Source organism: Nyctereutes procyonoides, unplaced genomic scaffold (genome assembly GCF_905146905.1).
Source record: "Nyctereutes procyonoides isolate TBG_1078 unplaced genomic scaffold, NYPRO_anot_genome, whole genome shotgun sequence".
Lineage (NCBI taxonomy): Eukaryota > Metazoa > Chordata > Mammalia > Carnivora > Canidae > Nyctereutes > Nyctereutes procyonoides.
The window spans coordinates 14,790,590-14,809,721 of NW_026575126.1; the positions used below are offsets into that span (position 1 = coordinate 14,790,590).

Here is a 19,132-nt window from a genome sequence, read left to right on the forward strand (position 1 = left end):
CAGGGTCATGAGATCAAGCCCCGTGTTGGACTCTGCCTTCAGGGAAGTCTGCTTGAGATTCTTTCTCCCTCTCCTTCTGCCTCTACCATCATGCTCTCTCTCTCTCTCTCTCAACAAACAAATCTTTTGTTTTTAAGATTTTTTAATTTATTTATGAGAGACACAGAGAGGCAGAGACATAGGCAAAGGGAGAAGCAGACTCCCTACAGGGAACCCGATGCTGGACTCCATCCCAGGACCCCAGGATCGTGACCTGAGCCAAAGGCAGACACTCAACCGCTGAGCCACCCAGATGACCCAAATAAATAAATCTTAAAAAAAAAAAAAAGCAACCAGTCTGATTGATATGATTGAGTTGAGGAAGATACAACTTTATTTCATTAAATCATTGTAACCATCTTGTGAGGTAGGTTGTTTTTTTTTTTATCAGCCCCCCCCCTTTAAACATGAATAACAGAAACTCAAAGATATATAATTTGCCAAGGATCACTCAGTTGGTCAAAGGCAGAGTCTGTTTTTCAACCTTGCTGCTCAGACTCCTGAAATCACACTCCTAACCATCTGACAAGATGAGGCGTAGACCACTGAGATGACAAGGATTTGATGTGATAGCAGATGGCCTCACTCAAAACTGATGAGTGATTTCACAGAAAACTTTGGAGGCACTCTCTGACAGCACAAGTAAGGACACCAGGGTTACACGGACACAGGTTAGGACCTAAGTACTATTGAAATCATGTTAATTTTTAAAATTATGTACATATATGTACATTATGGGCCTGTGTCTACCAGTGGACTTGCAGCCTGTCTTTGTTGCTAGGGCACCCGCTGGGGAACTGGCCACTGGGCAGCAGGTAACAGCTCCCTGGGATGGGACAGCAGCAAGAGTTGATGGAAGCAGCATCCTCTCTCATGCTCCATGGTGGCACCTATGGTTGAACCCTTGAAGGGTTGGCAGGTCACTTTTGTGTGCTTCAGCTGGATGGCTCCACCAGAATGGCAAGATCTATTTTTTTTAAAGATTTTATCCATTTATTCATGAGAGACAGAGAGAGAGGGCAGAGACATAGAGGCAGAAGCAGGCTCCCCACTGAGCAGGGAGCCCGATGCGGGACTTGATCCCAGGACCCTGGCTCATGCCCTCCTGAGCCAAAGGCAGACTCTCAACCACCCAGGTGCCCCCAGAATGGCAAGATCTTCTCAGTAAGATTGTTATTGCAATAAACCTTTGGTCACAGAACACCCATTCTGTGAAGACACATGTCGATTTAACAAAAGGCAAAGCTTAGAAAACATATTCTTATGTTTTATCAAATGATAATGCTTATTATTTGAAAGTGTAAAGCAGAATGTACTCATGCTGTTGTCTCTTTATGCAGCCTAACTCAGAGCCATGGCTCCAAAATCTCAAAAACAAAAGAGCTCAGGTGACCGAAAAAATTCCAAACGGAGCAAACCCAAACCAATATTACCTGGTAGGATTGTTTTTTCATCGATGGGATTTTTATGGGTCTAGCAACTGTATATACATTAGCAACCAAAATGACTATGGTTTTATATATCATGCAATGAAATAGTTTTGTTGTCAAAAAGTCAACCACATACAGGATTTAAAGCATGGAGGTTTATTCTTATTTTTAATTCATTTCATTATAATACCTGTTAAATGTCATAGAATGAATGCCATAGAGAAAATATCGCTAAGAGATCATTCTATGAAACACAGATAATTATTCTAATTCTATTTAATCACTCATAAAATAGTTTGTCTTCATTGTGTATTTATGTTTATGTTTTGTGCTTTGAGGCTTTAGTAAAAGACTGTAAAAACTACAACATTTTTTGCTTCAAAAATGTAAATTTGACACCATTTAATTGTATTCTAGAGAGTGAAGAAGCAGAAACTCTAAATATGGAGAGCATGGGTAAGTGGAAATATAATTGGGAATTTATGTCCCCAGTTTTACATTTTGATAAGCAATAAGCAAACAACAATACAAATTGAAGCGATTGATCAAGATGCACGTGGGCTAAAATTACATTATGTCATTTGGATATAAAGTGAAAAATTTTAAAGAAAGAATAAAGAGTAAGAGTGGAAGAGAGAATTTCAAGCTGAGAAACAGACTTGAGCAGAGCAGCCTCTCACAAATCTAACATGGTATCGTTACTGAAGAGACTATAAAGTGTTGTGAGTCTGCAAGTTATTAATTTCATTAGAATGATATTTTTAAGACTCCGGCTCATGGGCAATATTTATCTTTACCTCATGGCAAGATCCCACTATTTCAAGTAAAGAGGCTAATTTTTAAGCAAATAAACTAGAACTTAAACAACCAAATTAATGTTGCTCCTACTTTTAGAGGCTAAAGAATCTTACTCCAATAGCACCTTTTGTTTTGGTTGTTCAAACTTTCCTCATAGATTTAACTTAGGTGATGTACTTCGTGTTTACAGACAGAGAGGAAACAATGAGGGTTGGGGAGGAGGAAGGTCTAAAAGCCTTGTAGTTGGTTGTAAGGGCTTTGACTTTTAGTCATGTAGGATGGGAGCTACTTGAGTGGTATTTAAACAGATGGGATCTGACTTTTTAAAGTGTCACCCTGGCTACTCAGCGGAGAACTTCAGGGACAGAAGCAGAGATCAGTCAGAAAGCTATTTCAGGAACCCAGGAGAGAGAAGGTGGTGGGTTGGGCCAGGGTGGTAGAAGGGGGATGGAGGTCGGGAGATGGTATGAGGATGCCAGCTGACAGTAAATGGCACAGGAACAGGGCACACTGCCCAATAAATAATTTATCGAATTAATGAATGCACCACCCAGAAATTTGGAAGTTGTCTTTGACTCCTTTCTCCCCCTCAACACCTCCCCATCCACATCTAAACCATTCCACCTCTAAAATATATCCCATCCACTTCACATTATCTCCACATCTGCAAGCTTAGTCCAGACCTCCACATCTCTCATCTAGATTGGTTCCTTAACCCCTACCTGGTATCACTGATTCTACTCACTCTCTTTCAATCCATTCTGCACACCACCTGGTCACGTGTCTTTCCTGCCTAAACTCTCCCATTGTTTTATTTTTCATTATAGCAGTCCTGGAGTCCTGGATCTGCCTTTCTCTCTCTCTCTCTCTCTCTCTCTCTCTCTCTCTCTCTCTCTCCTCTCTACTCTCCTCTTCCCCTCCCCACCACTATCCTACCCTAACCTAGAGCCCACCAGCCTTGCTTAGCACAGATCATACCAAATTTATTCATGCCTTTGCTCTTGCTACTACTGATACCTGGATAGATCTCTATGCAATATCTCCTTTTCACTAATCAGATCTAGACTCCAATCCCACCTCTGCACAAGGACTTCCTTGACCTCTCTTTCACCTAGTACCATATTTTTACCTTCATAGTACTTATCCTAATTCCAAAATTAAAGTACAGCCAATTCTTCTTTTTCTTGCAGTAGCTGTGAACACTGAATTAGCAAATACTGAGCTATCACTCCTAGGGTAAATATAGAGTTAGATTCCTATGAGCCTCTGGTCACAACATTTTCATTAGCCAATCAATACATAAACTTGTTTTATGTGCATTTCTGTTTAAAGACACCTTATTTAATATATATTGTTGATTCATAACATTGACTCACAGCCAACACACTACAACTCATGTCTGAACGATGCTTATCTAATACCCGTGTTTTCTCCATAAGGTTCATCCCAGCCTTCTTGCATTTAGGAATGCTACAAAGAACTTCAGCACTATGCTTGGAGGCCATTTAACTGGAAAAATCACCAACAAGAAAAATACAAAAATGTGGAATATTTGGCACAACATAGACAGTGAAAAGGACACTTGTTTACAGTCTTAGGGCTGATAAAAGATGGGAACGTGGATGTTGGGCAGCTCAAACGTTTTGCCACCATAAGCATGGCCACTAGTGATGGTAAAAGCACCATGACTACACGTTGGGGTTACAAATACATTTTGTTTGGTTTTATTTAAATATGGAACACTTTATGAATTTGTATGTCATCCTTGCACAGGGACCACACTAATCTTCTCTATATCATTCCAATCTTTATATGTGTGCTGCCAAAGCAATCATGGGGTTACAGATAAGTTTTAACAAGTGAATCTGCAATACAAAATCCATGAATAATGAAGATTGTATTTATTTCTTTATGCATTTATAATCTGTTTTCACACACACCTGGCTGGCCCTTGTGCACACTCTCTCTCACTCAAACACACACATGCACATATGCACACATGTACTCTGGGGAAACAGTAACTCTTGTTCACCACTTTACCCCAATGCCTAGAACAGATCTTGATACATAATAAGCACTCAGCAAATATTTGTTAATTGATTTGTTGAATAAATGAATGAATAAATGGCTTTCCCTATTCTTATCTAACAGACCCACTCTTCTTAGTTTTAAGTTCTACCTTTCACCCTGTTTTCTCCTAAATAGCACTTGTCATGATTTGTATTTCTGTATTTCTGAGTGTATCTGTCTAATGTCTTCCTCTCCCTCTAGATAGTCTAGTACCAACACTATGCTTTTCACATAGTAGTTGCTCAATAAATATTTCTTGACTAAATGTGTTGACTGGCAAGAAAATCCATGAACCTGAGAATAGGGCATGATGGAGATGTTTCAGCAGACAATAAATGGGATAAAAAATAGATGTCTATATAAGGAGAAAAAAACAAAACCTTTGTATGTTGTAGTAAGACTTGAAGGTAGGTGTTGATTTATTTTATACTATAGCATCTCTCTTCTACCCCCAGGCCTTCCAGGGCAATGTTAGGACCCCTCTGACTTCCTTGCTATGGGGTCCTGACTTTGTCAACCATCACTCAGGACTTGTGGCTCATCTCCCAGGGAACTAGGATTCCCTTTCCTTCTAAAAACATAGGGATCGATGAACTAATGAAAAAACTGTTGCCCAATGTTCCAAAGGGCAATGTCTAGAGGTGTCTAGAAAATAAATGTAATTTTTACATGTAGCTAATATTTATGGAGCAATACCTTTGTGCCAGGCACACTCTTGTCATTTGTTTGTCCCTACGAAGTATGCATTATCATGGCCATTACAGAGGTGGAGATGCTGTGACTCCCAGAAGTTAAATAATTTATCCAAAGTATAAGTCATGCTTTAATACTGGTTAGAGTATCAGTAGTGTATTGTCTATTGCTGCAAATTACCACAAACCTAGTGGCTTAAAACACTTAAAACTTAAATGGCTAATTATCTTACTATTTTGGAAACCAGGAGTCTGATACTACTTTCACTGGATCAAAGTCAAGATATTAACACTTCTGGTTCCTTCTGGAGGCTTTGAGGGGAAGATCCACGCCTTTACCTTTTTCAGCTAAAGGCTCTCTGCATTCATGGACTCTTGGTGCTTTCCTCTATTTTCAAGGCCAGAAATGTAGTATTTTCTAATCTTTCTCTCTTTGACCTCTGCCTCTTTGTCACATCTCCTTCCTTGACTTCGGCCCTCCTGCCTTCATCTTACAAGGACGTTTGTGGTTACCTTGGGCCCTCCTCAGGGGTCCAATGATCTCCCCCATCTCATGTTCCTTACCTTAATCACATCTGGTAGTCCCTTTTGTCATATAAGGTAACTTATTCACAGGTTTCAGGGAATAGGACATGGACACCTATGAGGCGACTCTATTCTGTTTACCATCAGTGATTAATAGCACAGGTTTGGGAATTATACAGACTTGGCTCAATTCCTAATTCCACCATTTAATAACTGTGCGGTCACAAATCACTTCACCTCTCTGAGCCTCTACTTCCTCATCTGGAAAACAAGGTAGTGAGACCTACCTCATGAGATTATTAGAAGTTAAATTAGGTAGTACACACACACTTCTTTACGTGGGCCGTCACAAAGATGGTTCACACTGTTACTATTTTATTTTTTATTTTATTTTTTTACTATTTTATTTTTAAAAGATTTTATATATTTATTCATGAGAGATGCAGAGACATAGGCAGAGGGAGAAGCAGGTTCCCAGTGGGGAGCCCAGTGTGGGACTTTACTCCAGGACCCCAGGATCATGCCCTGAGATGAAGACAGACGCTCAACCACTGAGCCACCCAGGTGCCCCTGTTGTTACTATTTTAAAAAGATGCTATAAAGACATAGACCAATAAATGAGAATGAAGAATCCCAAAGTAGGCTAACATATATATGGTCAATGGATTTTCAAAAATGTACAAATGCAGTTGAGTGGAGAAAAAACAGTTTTTTCAACAAATGATGTTGGAATAATTGTATATCTATATGCAAAAAAAACCTTCATATTTCACATCATATGCAAAAATTCACTCAAAATAGATCATAGACATTAATATAAAACCAAATATTATAAAACTTCTAGAAGAAAACATAGGAGAAAAATCTTTGTGACCATGGATTAGGCAAAGATATCCTAGATATAACACTCAAAGTCATAAATCTTAAGAAATCTTTGCCTTATCGATCTTTTCTTTTATGGATTATCAGTCAGAAATGTAAAGGAATGAACCATTGCTACATGCAACAACACGAATGAATCTCAAATCATTTTGCTGAGTAAAAGAAGATAAATAAACATGCTGTGTAATTGCATTTGTAAATATTCCATGAACAGTGAACTAAGCCATAAGTAATAGAAAGCAGATCAGTGGTTGCCTAGGGGCGAGGGAGGGATGCAGGGAGGAAGGGATAAGAGGAAACAAGAGGGATTATGGATGTGTTCTTTATCTTGATTGTGGTGATGGCTTCATGGGTGTATGCATATATTTATCAAATTGTACACTTTAAATATATCCAGTTTATTATTTGTCAATTATATTTTAATAAACTGCTTTTTAAAAAGTAAATAGCAGGGCAGCCTGGGTGGCACAGTGGTTTAGCGCCGCCTTTGGCCCCAGGCGTGATCCTAGAGAGCCGGGATCAAGTCCCACGTCAGGCTCCCTGCTTGTAGCCTTCTTCTGTCTCTGTCTCTGCCACTCTCTCTCTCTCTCTCTCTCTCTCTCTCTCTCTCTCTCTCCTCATTAATAAATAAAATGTTAAAAAAAGTAAATAGCAACCAAAATATTAAATAAACAGATGAAATACATGAGAGTTATTTAAATTAGCTCTGTTTCAAAATGCAGGGCAATTGAGGTATAAGCTAAGGTTTGTAGGGCATAGGCCTCTTCCTTGTACACACAGAGTAAGATTCTGAGGAGTAAGTTACTTAGAGCTTAAGTCTGTCTGTGGCTTCTGCTCTATCAACTACTAAGTCAGTAACTGCCACTCACTGTATCTTGTGGGATGTAATCTGTCACTTCCCCCACCATGTGTGAGGAAGGAACAGGACCCTCCTCCTGTGCTCTGCTGTGTCCACGCATTAGAAAGAAAGTACAGCATGGTAGTAAGAATGCAGGGACCTTAGTTTGGATCCCAGCTCCCCCATTTTCAACTCCCAGGGAGGGAAAAATGACAGTTTGTCCCTAATTTATGAACAACTTGTATTCCAAATGTTTATTATGCCAACTGATTGCAATTTGGAATACATCTCCACATATAATCATAATGTGTTATGCACATAGTCATTCCCCTCCCCTCCAAATTACCTGATAGTTGTGTCATAGAGCCACTAGGGTGGGGGGGTAAATATTTCTTTTTTGGAGGGGTGATAAATCTTTCTATAGGAAAATAAGCCCTAAATTCCACTTTAAGAGGCCACATGCACTTCTCCCCTTGCTGGCACATCTGTTGAGCAGTAGGAGAAAAGATGTCAGGATGTCCAGGTGTATAGGGTCTGGAAAAGATGGGAGTGGGCTCTGGGACCCTGGAAGGGAGACTTGGGGGAGGGAGTTTTGGGGATAGATGCAGAGCTGAGACTGGGACCATGGAAACTGATGATAATGAAAAAGGATAAGAAAATGAGAAGACATCTTGAGAGAGGGAAAATAGGGCACTCTATTAATAGAGGCTCTCTTGAAGGGTAGTATTACCGATAATTGTTGTTTTCTTCTTTTTACCTTTTTGACATTTTCTGTAATGGATATACTTACTTTAAAAATAAGAACAATTATTCTAAAGTCTTCTAAAATCTTAACCAAGACAATTATTTAAAGCAAACAAATTTATGTTTCTTCTTACTATTTTAAGCAGTTATATTTAATGTCCAAATTCTACTTTGCCTTCCCCAGGTCATCCAGAAATTTACCCTTTGGTGTTAACTACCCAGACCCAGGAAATATTTAACTGCCGAATAGATGAAGATGTCACAGATGAGCAACCTTATAAGCTTATCAAAAAAGAAGATATTTTTGCAGACTTTCAAAACAGAGCTGCAGTATCTGATTTCTATCCAGTCAGAAAAGTTATCCAAGTAAGTGCAACACCCTTCTTTATTTTTCAGTTCTACCTCAGGAAGTTTCTAGCACATAATAACAAAAGGTAGAGAGATTGTTGAATTCAAACCTGTGCCATTCCCCTCTCCCCATCACATTGGGCAAATGCTAGCTTGCCCATGCCTCCTTTGGAACTCTGCTTGATGATCCTTTGTGAAAAGCAAACACCTATCAATGACTGATTCTTACTTCACACCCAGAAAAGCTCATCCTTGCCCAATTTCAACTAGAATAGGAATGTACTTTTATTTTCCCATACTGCTTTAATTTTTTTAATTCATAATTTTGGTCCTGATTTGCCTCCAAATATGCTATAGAGCACCAACACCAAATAAAAGGAATGCTTCTTTTTTCCCATTAGAAATAAAATTGCATGGTAAATTTCTCTGGACCTACTGAACTTTAAGAGCTATATTATGTTAATAAAATAATTTTACAACCTGGGATTATGAGCCATAGATAAGCACTGTGGTTACCCTTTTATGATTGATTAAAAATATATCAATTTTGTGGCTGAGTAAACTGAAGGAAAGCTGACCTTCCCTTTTGATTATACTCCTATAGGAATATCCCGGAGATGAGCTTCTGGTTGTTTATGACAAAGACTTCAGATATGGACTTAACTTTTATCTTATTGGAACTGAAGAGGGCAAAGAAAACTATTTAAATGTAAGCATACCCCAATTCCTTGCATTTTGTTGGTTGTCTGAAGGAAGAAATACCTCCAGGGGAGACCTATGCATGGTTATGATTAGTCTTGTTCAGCTCTCTTTCCCTGGGGCCTAGACCAGGTTCTGGCATTTAAAGTAGGTAAACAGTAAATGTGGGATGAGCTAAGTCAAACATCTCAGAGTAGCAGTTACTTACCTATTTGCCCTTCACTGAACCTATGAGAACAGAAACGGTAAATCTGGAGTAACATTGCTGTTGGCCACTCTTTGTCCCATATTCTTGGTTCTCATTTTCCTGTCTCCATGACTTTGAGTAAGTTACTGAACCACTTGTCTGCAAAGTGTTGGCACCAACAGTATCTGTTTCCAGGGCTGTTGTGAAGACTAAAAGGGCTTTTTCTTTTCTTTTGCTCAGTTTCCTTCTCCTAATTGAAAAACATGTACCAACAATAAAGAAAATAAGGAAGTGCTTAATGAATTTATACAAATGTAAAGTTTATTGTGAAATATACACATGCAGCTATAATCTACTTCTGGTCATGTATTTTAGCATGCTATTTATTTTACTCCAGCCTCCAGAAATAGCAGAAGAACAGGAAGACTACAAGGAGCATATTATAGAAGATTTATATGTTTATAGGCCACCTGTCTCTAAACCATGGGTTTCTTTGGGCAGTGAAAAAGAAATTGAGGAAGAATCAGTTAAGGAATCTACAAAACAGGTCAGAGGCTTGGATATGATCTTCAGTGTGTTACCTCTCTATAATGCTTCCTGAGGGATCTGTGAGGTTTGCTATGTTTGCCAGTGGGAATGTCATTTTTCGTTTGATAGAAGAATGGTCATTGTTTGGAGTCTTTGGGTATTAAGGGTCAAAATGTGTTCCCCCAAAGAGGTATGTTGAAGTCCTAATCTCCAGTACCTCAGAATGTGACCCTATTAGGAAATGGTGGTCGCTAATCCTCTAGAACTTGTGTCCCTATAAAAAGAAAGCCATGCAAAGACATGGGGAGAACCCATGTGAAGAAGGAAGCAGAAATTGGAGTGATGTATCTACAAGCCAGAGAACAGCAAAGGTTGCTGGCCATCACCAGAAGCTAGGAGAGAGGCAAGAAATAGATTCTCCCTCAGATCCCCTAAAAAGGAACAAAGCCTTCAACATTTTGATCTTGGGCTTCCAGCCTCCACAACTATGATCATAGTTCAAATAAATTCCTGTTGTTTTAAAGCACCCAGGTTGTGGCACCTGGTTACAGCAGCCCTAGGAAACTGACACAGTGGCATTCTCAGCCCCTGAGAAGCTTTGTATGTGAGTGATTTATTATGAAAATGTTCCATAGAAGAATAGGAAAAGTAGCAGGATAAGGACAGAGCAGAAGTCCTTACCAAGGATGCAGTCTCAGGCACAAGTCCAGTAGAGGAAAGGCTTCAGCTTGAACCCCTAGGGGAACCCTGGAATGTAAATTATACCTGGGTTGTCCCAAACAGCAGCAAAAAAAGATAGGCTTACACATGTCTCCTACCAGTCCAACACTAGTCAAGATGTAAGCTTCCAGTCACGTCCTATTTTTTGGTACCTTTGTACCAAAGTGGTCCCAGTAGCCCTAAAGCAGTGCTCTGCAGAAGAGCAGTAGGTGGCAGCCCTGGAAATAGAAAGCATACAGAGCTGGAGGGGCAAAGAAAGTATAGAAAGAGATTTGGGAGGATTTGAGCAGAGCACCAGTATTGTCCACCATACATCCACTTTTCCTTGGACTTGATTATGTTACTTTTACTGCTGTTGCAGATTACATATATGATTTCTCGAAAAAGAAGTAAATTTGGAGCGCCAATTAAGTTCAGTGACCAAAATGCTTCCAGTATAAAAGATGCCTATATTGAGTGTACAGCCTACCCAGATAGAAATTTTACCCTCAAGCAACTCGAGAAAGATGTTGGCATGCAGGTAGTCCCCAAAGTCAAGGACACAAGTACTCAAACAAGATGGTAAGCATGTAATGGGGTTGTATATTTTCAAAGGCAATTATAGTGAAATCTACCACCATCCATGAATCTTTGAAAGATCTTTATAATAAATAGAAATGGATCAACAATGATGATATAGATCTTCACGGAGCAATTCAAGAAGCTCTAATTATACTCAACAATGCCTTTTAAAAGTCTTGTTAGAAAAAAAATAAAAATAAAATCTCTATAGGAAAATAAGAGACAAGTATATCAGAGTGTAAACAGTTTGAAATCGGACCATAATTGATGCTATTAATAATCACACTCCTGCTGTCAGAGAAGGGGCCCTATTGTCTCTTTACCTCTGCTTCTAACTACCCTATTCCAACACCTAAGTGATCATTCTCACATATCACAGCAGATTGTGTTATGTCACTGCCTAAATCTCTTCTTTGACTCCCCACCACACCCAGAGCCCTTAGGATGGTAGTAGGTCCTCCTTCCTCTGCAACAAGACACGGTCTGCCACTCCAGCCTTGTCACCCTGTTCTGAAACATGTTCTTGCGCTCCGGCCTCAGGAGCTGCTTCTAGCTTCCAGAATGTCTGCTTTTCCACATATTCCTGCCTTTGCCCCTGCTGCTCCTCTCACATCAGCCTACAGTTGGGAACAAATCATCTAACACAAACCTATTTTATACTCCCGTGTTGAATATCTCATGTAATTGATTAAATACTGGAAGTGAAAAACAGATGGTTGTGTGACTACAGAATGGTTGTCAGTGTATGGGTTGTTCACCATCATGATCGTGCGGCTCCCTAGGAGCTCTGGCTCACTGCCACTGGCCAGCATCATGAGAGAGGATCATACAGCAGATCTCTAGCCCAGGAAAATTCCAAATCCGGAATGCAAAGTACAGTTTCTACTGAATGCTTATTGTTTTCATACCATTGTGAAATTTTTAAAAAATCACATAAGTTGAGGACCATCTATAAATCTATCTGCCCCCTTACTCTATTTCTCTTCATGTTATCATCACTCGATATGTGTTTGTCATTCTTCTCTCACCTTCCCTGCACGCTGCCTTAAAATGTAAGCTCCATGATACAGAAATTTTGTCTGTTTTGTTTACTTCCATATCCTCAACTCCTAGGATATTTCCTGACAGATATTTATCAAATGAAGGAAGGAAGAGGGGAGAGATGGATCAAGTTAAAGAAAAATGTTCAGAACAGACGACTGACTTGATTTCAGCATTAAGAGGAGAGCAAGAAATATGCAGTGACCAGGAGAATCAGGAATCAGTAGTGCAGAGGGAAATACAAGACATGCTTTTCAAACCTATGTAAACCAATGAGTCAGAAACCATAAATATGGAATGTTAAAAGTCAGAGCACATACACATCAATACCGGGGCCAGAATAATAAATGGGTCAGAAATGAGGGAGGCAGATGGATAGACAGGCTAAAATTAAGGGAGGTAAATATAAATACAGGATCAGTAGCCAAGTCTGAGAAGAGAATTAAGACACCAGAGATCCATAAATACCAAGAAGTGAGGCCAAGATAGGAAGGAGAGACGTGAGACATTAGTACCAAAGAAACTAAGACTTTGAGACAAATTTCTAAGCCAAGCCAGCTAGAGATTTCTGTGTTCCTTCCAGGATGCAGAAAACTGAAGAGCAGGAGTCAATCAGGTTAGACTTGGGGGGTAGACTCAGGAAAGGACAGGGAGGTTCCAACAACAGAAACCCAAACCAGAGGACTCTAGATTGAGTTGCCTCTCAATGAATGCTGATTTGTACTGAGAGACCATTGTATCCACGTAAAGGGAGTGAAAAGATGAGAAGTAAGCAAAATTCTTGACCCTTAAGATGAAAACAAAATATATGAATCAAAAGTTTCAAATCTAGGTGACTAGGAGAATGCTGGTACTCCTTACCAAGATCAGGAAATCAAGAAGGGTGGCTAGTTGAGGGTAGAGAGGCTGAGCTACATGATTGTGATGGAAGCCTTAAAAAAAATAAATAAATAAAAGATGAGGTTCAAAGAGGACTGAGAGTGAAAGCGAATGTTTCCAGTGTTCTTTCCACACACTAGGCATTCTTCTAAGCACTTGGCACACAGCGACTCAATTAATTCCTACAACTGCCCTCGGAGGTAGGCACTATCCCCATTTTACAGCTAAATAAAATGGGGCAGAGCCAGGTTAAAAATAAAGCTTAATATTCAGAACATAATTTAAATCTGAAGCAATCACAAATAGATCTGCTGAGAAATAACAAAATAATCAAATTAAAAAAATAAGAATGGCTCTTAGTCATATTGCTACTTGGATGAAATCAATACATGGTGTATAATTTCTTACTTAATCCTACCTAGAGAACACTAATGTGTGCTAGAAATTAAGAACTGAAGCTAAGATTTGAACCCAGGTCTCTCTGGTTCCAACACCAACATTCTTTCTAGCCCTCTGCTTTGTGCTACTGATACTGAGCTAGCTAGGGGAAAAAAGAATTGTTTATAAAATATAAAACATAAAACTCGGGATCCCTGGGTGGTGCAGCGGTTTAGCACCTGACTTTAGACCCGGGATCGAATCCCACGTCCGGCTCCCGGTGCATGGAGCCTGCTTCTCCTTCTGCCTGTGTCTCTGCCTCTCTCTCTCTCTGTGTGTGACTATCATAAATAAATAAATAAATAAATAAATAAATAAATAAATAAATAAATAAGCTCTTAAAAAAAGAAAGAAAGTAAAAAAAAGAAAAACATAAAACTCTCTTTACTCCTTATTTCATTACTCAATATATTTGCCTCCCACTGAGACACTTTACTGACATTTGCTCAACATAGATTAAATACAACCTAATATTTTTTTGAGCACTTATAATGTGCTATTTTAAAACTTTGCATGTATTAATGCATTCAATTTACTATGACTTTATGAGCCAGGTACTTTGAGAGATTCGTGTAGAGATGAGTAAACAGACACAGAGAGGTTAAATAATTAGCTCGAGGTCACAAAGCTTGTAAGTGATAAAAAACCAAGCTTCAAAACCAGGCAGCATGTCACCAGAATGCACACTCTTAATGACTGTGCCATATGACCTTTCTATAGCCCCATACCCTAGAATCAAGGAACTCCCTGCTCTAGTGGGTGAGACTGCCAATGCCCAAATGCAACAGGATTTGTTCAAGGAGGGAGGGGAGGACAGATTGGATGGAATAAGCTTCCTACCAGAGATCATGGTGCCATCATTGCTGAAATGTAAATTGTTTCTAGTTTTGTATATTTAGAGCAGAGTTTCTCAATCTCAGCCCTACTGACATTTTGGGCTGGATAAATCTCCTTTGTGGGAGGCTGTCTTGTGTGTTGTAGGGTATCCCTGCATCCCTGGGTTCTACCCTCCATAGGCCAGTAGCACATTCCACTTGTGACAACCAAAAATGTTTCTCGATGTGGCCAAAAGTTCCCAGGGTGTCAGGGTGGAGTAGGATTGCACTGGTTAAGAAGCGCTGATTTAATGAAATGAAGAGAGAGAATGATGAACAAATGTGGCAAAATGTTAATAACTGATGAATCTGGATGAAGAGTGTCTGGGAGTTCCTTAGATCTTTCTTACAACTTTTCTGTAAGTTAAAAATATCTAAATAAAAACTTAAAAAAATAACTTCTTGAGGACGCCTGGGTAGCTCAGTGGTTGAGTGTCTGCCTTCAGCTCAAGTCATGATCCCGAGGTCCCAGAATGAAGTACTGCATAGGGTTCCCTACAGAGAGCCTGCCTTTCCCTCTGCCTATGTCTCTGCCTCTCTCTCTGTGTCTCTCATGAATAAATAAATAAAATCTTAAAAAAAAAAGAATTTCTTGATTATGTTGGAAACAAATACATAAATACTCAAAGTATTTCAAAAAGGCAGTCAACATGAGTTATCTAGGATAAGAAAAAAATTCAATATATAGAGTTTAAATAAAAAATAGTATCTTATTACTATCACAGAAAGAAACCTTTGATCTGTCACAACCTATATATTTACTTTCCTTTGATTTTATTTTTGGTATTCAATTTTCTTTTAGGACATACCCCAAAAATGCCACTACACAATATTATCCAAGAGAATTTTCAGAGGAGGAAAAAGAGATATTTGGACAATCAAAGACTCTGAGTGACTTTCTTAATAACGTGTCTATAAGGTAAAAATTGCATATTGAGTTTTTTAAATAAGCATAAAACGTGTATGCATACCTATTATGATGGGTCTTAAAAGGCAACTCAGTCCATGGTGTCTAGTTAGAGAGTATGATGAGTTATCAGATATGCATGAGCATGTTACACATTCTCAGTCTTTCTTTCCTTTCTATTGCCAGGCAACATCCTAGACCTCCCAGGCTAAGACCACACCAGCATTCATCTGGGAAATGTATACAGTTGAGTGTGTGAGGATGTTTTCCTAATGGCAAACTAATAGCTATTCACATAGTCCCTTTATTTAAGTCTTTGTTCTTCACTCCTCTTTTTAGTTTCATTAACTTGTATAGGATCACAAAGATGAGGATGCAGAGGGTGTGGAGGACGATCATGGCAATGATGATCTTTGTAAATGATATCCTGAATTCAATTCAGATGTACCTTTGTATCTTACCCTTTACCCCTGATTCCTCTCTTACTGAGTCTGAGAGAGAGGCTTCTTCAGAGACCCACACACACTGTTACTAGGACCCTGGGGTTTCTAAATCAGAGAAGAACTTGACAAAGTCTCAAGTCGAAATCAGAGTTCAGAGGAAGTGGAACCAGTGGTGGAAAAGTCTGCCAGTTGTACCCTGTAGGTTGGTTTCCATTTCTTTCCAAAATTAAAAATCTATTGGTCAAGGTCATACATAGCACATGGTAAGCTTTTTCATTTTTAAGAAAACACCATTAATTCTTTGAGACTTTTAAATATCCTGAAAATCCCAACAACATTTAGAAAGTAATTACCTCTGCCTGGGGGGATCTGGTTCAAAAACTCACCAAGGAAGCAAAGAGAGTGAGTATATTAAACTAGATAAAATGCTTTATATATGTATAGTTATGTTTACTCTGGGTCTTCTTGTAAAGTTTATTAAAACTTGGAACAAAAAAAATTTTTAAAAACTTGGAACAAAGAGAAAAAGATACTCCAATGCCTGATGACCAACGACTGTTCAGCAGGCTGTCCCTTGCTAATTTGTCCTACACTTTAGTGAGCCTACCTGCCATCTCCCTGTACCAGCCACCAGAATAACTATGAGATCAAAGCTAAGGAGAGCAGAGGAAACAATGTTTTTTTTTTTCAAAGAGCCAGAAACCCAGAGGTAGAAACATCTCCTCACAGGATTTCAGTACTAACTGGTCTCTGGAGAAGTTACTACACATGCAGGAAAACTGTAGATCTCATGGCAAGGGTAGGGGGACACACTACAAGAAAGAATTCCATGAAGCCTCCAGAAATTGCCAGAGGTTTGATGTTTTAAAAAGGGGGCTGCTGTTTTGTAGACTGTTGGTTGATTAGGGGAAATGAAAATCAGGTGAGTTTACTTCCAACTTTGCAGCAAGCCTCATTTTCTTGTTTGGTGACAAAATTAAATGTATTTCTACTTGGCTACAAAACTAAACAACAACAACAAACAAAAAACCAACTATAGTTGGTTAGCACTATAGATAGTGCTAACTATCTGCCACTCATTTACAGAAAGCATGCTATTGATTTTCCTATGGGGCAGTGAGAAAGGAACAAGAAAACCTAAGGTTTCTGTTTCCTCATATCAAAATGTAGTCCTTAAAATTTTTCCTGATAAGAATATTAAAAATGAGAAATATGTCTATCCATTTGAAAGCCATAAATGGGGCAGCGCTGGTGGCTCAGCGGTTTAGCACCGCCTTCAGCCCAGGGCCTGATCCTAGAGACCTGGGATCGAGTCCCATGTCAGGCTCACTGCATAGAGCCTGCTTCTCCTCTGCCTATCTCTGCCTCTCTCTCTCTCTCTCTCTCTCTTCTCTCTCTCTCTCTCTGGAATAAATAAAAAATACTTTAAAAAATAAAAATAAAGCCATAAATGGCCTACAGCCAATTCTTAATTATCCACATGGTGTATTATCTTTAGACTTCAGTTTTTATTCTTCCCTTTCAGTTACCAGGCTTTAGAAAGAGGAATACTAAACAGCTTTATATTTCCCTCTCTGAGATGTGGGAAGGAGAAGCCAGAAATATAAGAAAAAATAGGAAAATTGGCTCCGGAATTATAATAGCACTGGTCAAGAAGAAATAAACCCACAAATATATCACCTGCCATGTTTCCCACTCTAAAACTGTTGAAGGCTTATTCAATTTTTTAAGAGTTAATATAAGCCTGGCTTTGATCTGGGAAGAGTTCCCTTTTAGAAATGAGTTCTTACAGAATTTTATCCAAAAAGAACCTAAGGGAAGCAGTATTTGCAAAAGAAGGAAATGATAAGAAAGCAGATAGAAGAACTTCAAGGGATTCTCAAAGCAACCAAGAAACATTATTTTCTAGAAAAAAAAAAAAGGAATTACTGGGGCACCTGGGTGGCTCAGTTGATTAAGCATCTGACTCTTAATTTCAGCTCAGGTCATGATCTCAGGGTCCTGAGATGGAGCCTCGTGTCAGGCTCCACACTCAGCATGGAGTCGGCTTGACATTCTCTCTCTCTCTCTCTCTCTCTCTCTCCCTCTGTCCTTCCCCCTGCTCTCACTCACTCTCTCTCCTCTCTAAATAAATAAATAAATATATATATATATATATATATATATATATATATATATTTAAAGTACTTACAGGGGATGCCTGAGTGGCTCAGCGGTTGGGCGCCTGCTTTTGGCCCAGGGCGTGATCCTGGAGTCCCAGGATCGAATCCTACATCAGGCTCCTTCCGTGGAGCCTGCCTCTGTGTGTGTGTGTGTGTGTGTGTGTCTCAAATAAATAAAAATCTTTTAAAAAATAAATAAATAAAAAATAAAGGGTACTTACAGGCTCTAACTCAGACAACAGTTTTGCCAGCCTCCGTTCAGAAACCGGAGTGCAAGGAAACCAAGAAACAGGAAGCAAGAGAAACGGCGCTGTCTTCACTTCTCCTTTGTGAATTAGCTCCCAGTTCAGGCTGAGAGAGAAGAATCAGGAAATCAGAGCAAAGCCCCTGGCTTTAGCCCTGTCTCTTGGGAATTTCTTTCTCATTTAGGCTGAAACAGAAAAAAACCCCAAGATCTTGAAAATGTTAACAAATGCTTCTATTTGAAGCTCCAGGCTGTGAACCTACCTCTCACAGGGTTTTTAAACATGCTTGATTTGTTAATTTATTAATTTATTAATTAATCCAGGGGCACCTGGATGGCTCAGATGGTTCAGTGTCTGCCTTTGGCTTAGCTCATGATCCCAGGGTCCTGGATTGAGCCCCACTTCGGGCTCCTGGCTCAGCAAGGAGTCTGCTTCTCCCTCTGCCTCCCCCCGCTCATTCTCTCTCTCTCTCTCTCTCTCTCTCTCTCAAGCAAAACAATAAAATAAAATAAATGTGTATATGAATCACCTGAGGATCTTGTTAACATGCAGACTCTGACTCAGTAAATTTGGGGTAGAATCCGTGACTGCATTTTTAGCAAACTCCCAAGTCATGATGGTGCTGATGGTCCACAGACCACACTTTAGGTCCTAGTTTGGAAGATAAAATACAAGAATTTAACCAAGAGTATTCAATTAAGCAGTGAACAGTAGTGTTAATTCTTAACAACACAGGTATTAAGGGTCGCCCTGCTTAATGACATTCTTAGGAGTACCTATTATAATACTTAGAGTTTATATTTAATTGTCTAACTAAAGGAGGGTTTTTTTTTTTGGACTCTCAAGTCATTAGGGTAAAATCCTGGGTGGCATTCTAATCGTAGGAAAGCTCCAGAGGCTATGCAAGTGAGCCAAGCTTTCAAACCTAAGCATATACAGGGGGCAGTACACACGACAGAAACTTAGAGTAACAATTTTTTTGTTTTTGTTTGTTTGCTTGTTTATGGTACTACTTCTTTCAAGAACATACATCATTTTATACCTCATATTATAAGCAAATGACTGAGTCATGGTGGAATTA

The 19,132-nt window shown here is 39.2% G+C and overlaps 1 protein-coding gene and 1 non-coding gene across 2 annotated transcripts in view; one reads left to right on the forward strand and one right to left on the reverse strand.

Moving 5' to 3' along the window:
* Positions 1-1,393: 1,393 nt before the first annotated feature.
* Positions 1,394-19,132, forward strand: part of DNAI3 (dynein axonemal intermediate chain 3) — a 61,272-nt gene continuing 43,533 nt past the window's right edge. The window contains exons 1-7 of the mRNA XM_055339780.1: positions 1,394-1,475; positions 1,887-1,925; positions 8,203-8,384; positions 8,971-9,075; positions 9,650-9,799; positions 10,862-11,061; positions 15,097-15,213. Coding sequence (XP_055195755.1) covers positions 1,394-1,475; positions 1,887-1,925; positions 8,203-8,384; positions 8,971-9,075; positions 9,650-9,799; positions 10,862-11,061; positions 15,097-15,213 — 875 coding nt within the window. The remainder of the gene's footprint in view (positions 1,476-1,886; positions 1,926-8,202; positions 8,385-8,970; positions 9,076-9,649; positions 9,800-10,861; positions 11,062-15,096; positions 15,214-19,132) is intronic.
* LOC129520326 (U6 spliceosomal RNA) lies at positions 3,996-4,098 on the reverse strand. Its single transcript, XR_008666563.1, has one exon. It is a non-coding gene; the product is annotated as a U6 spliceosomal RNA (small nuclear RNA).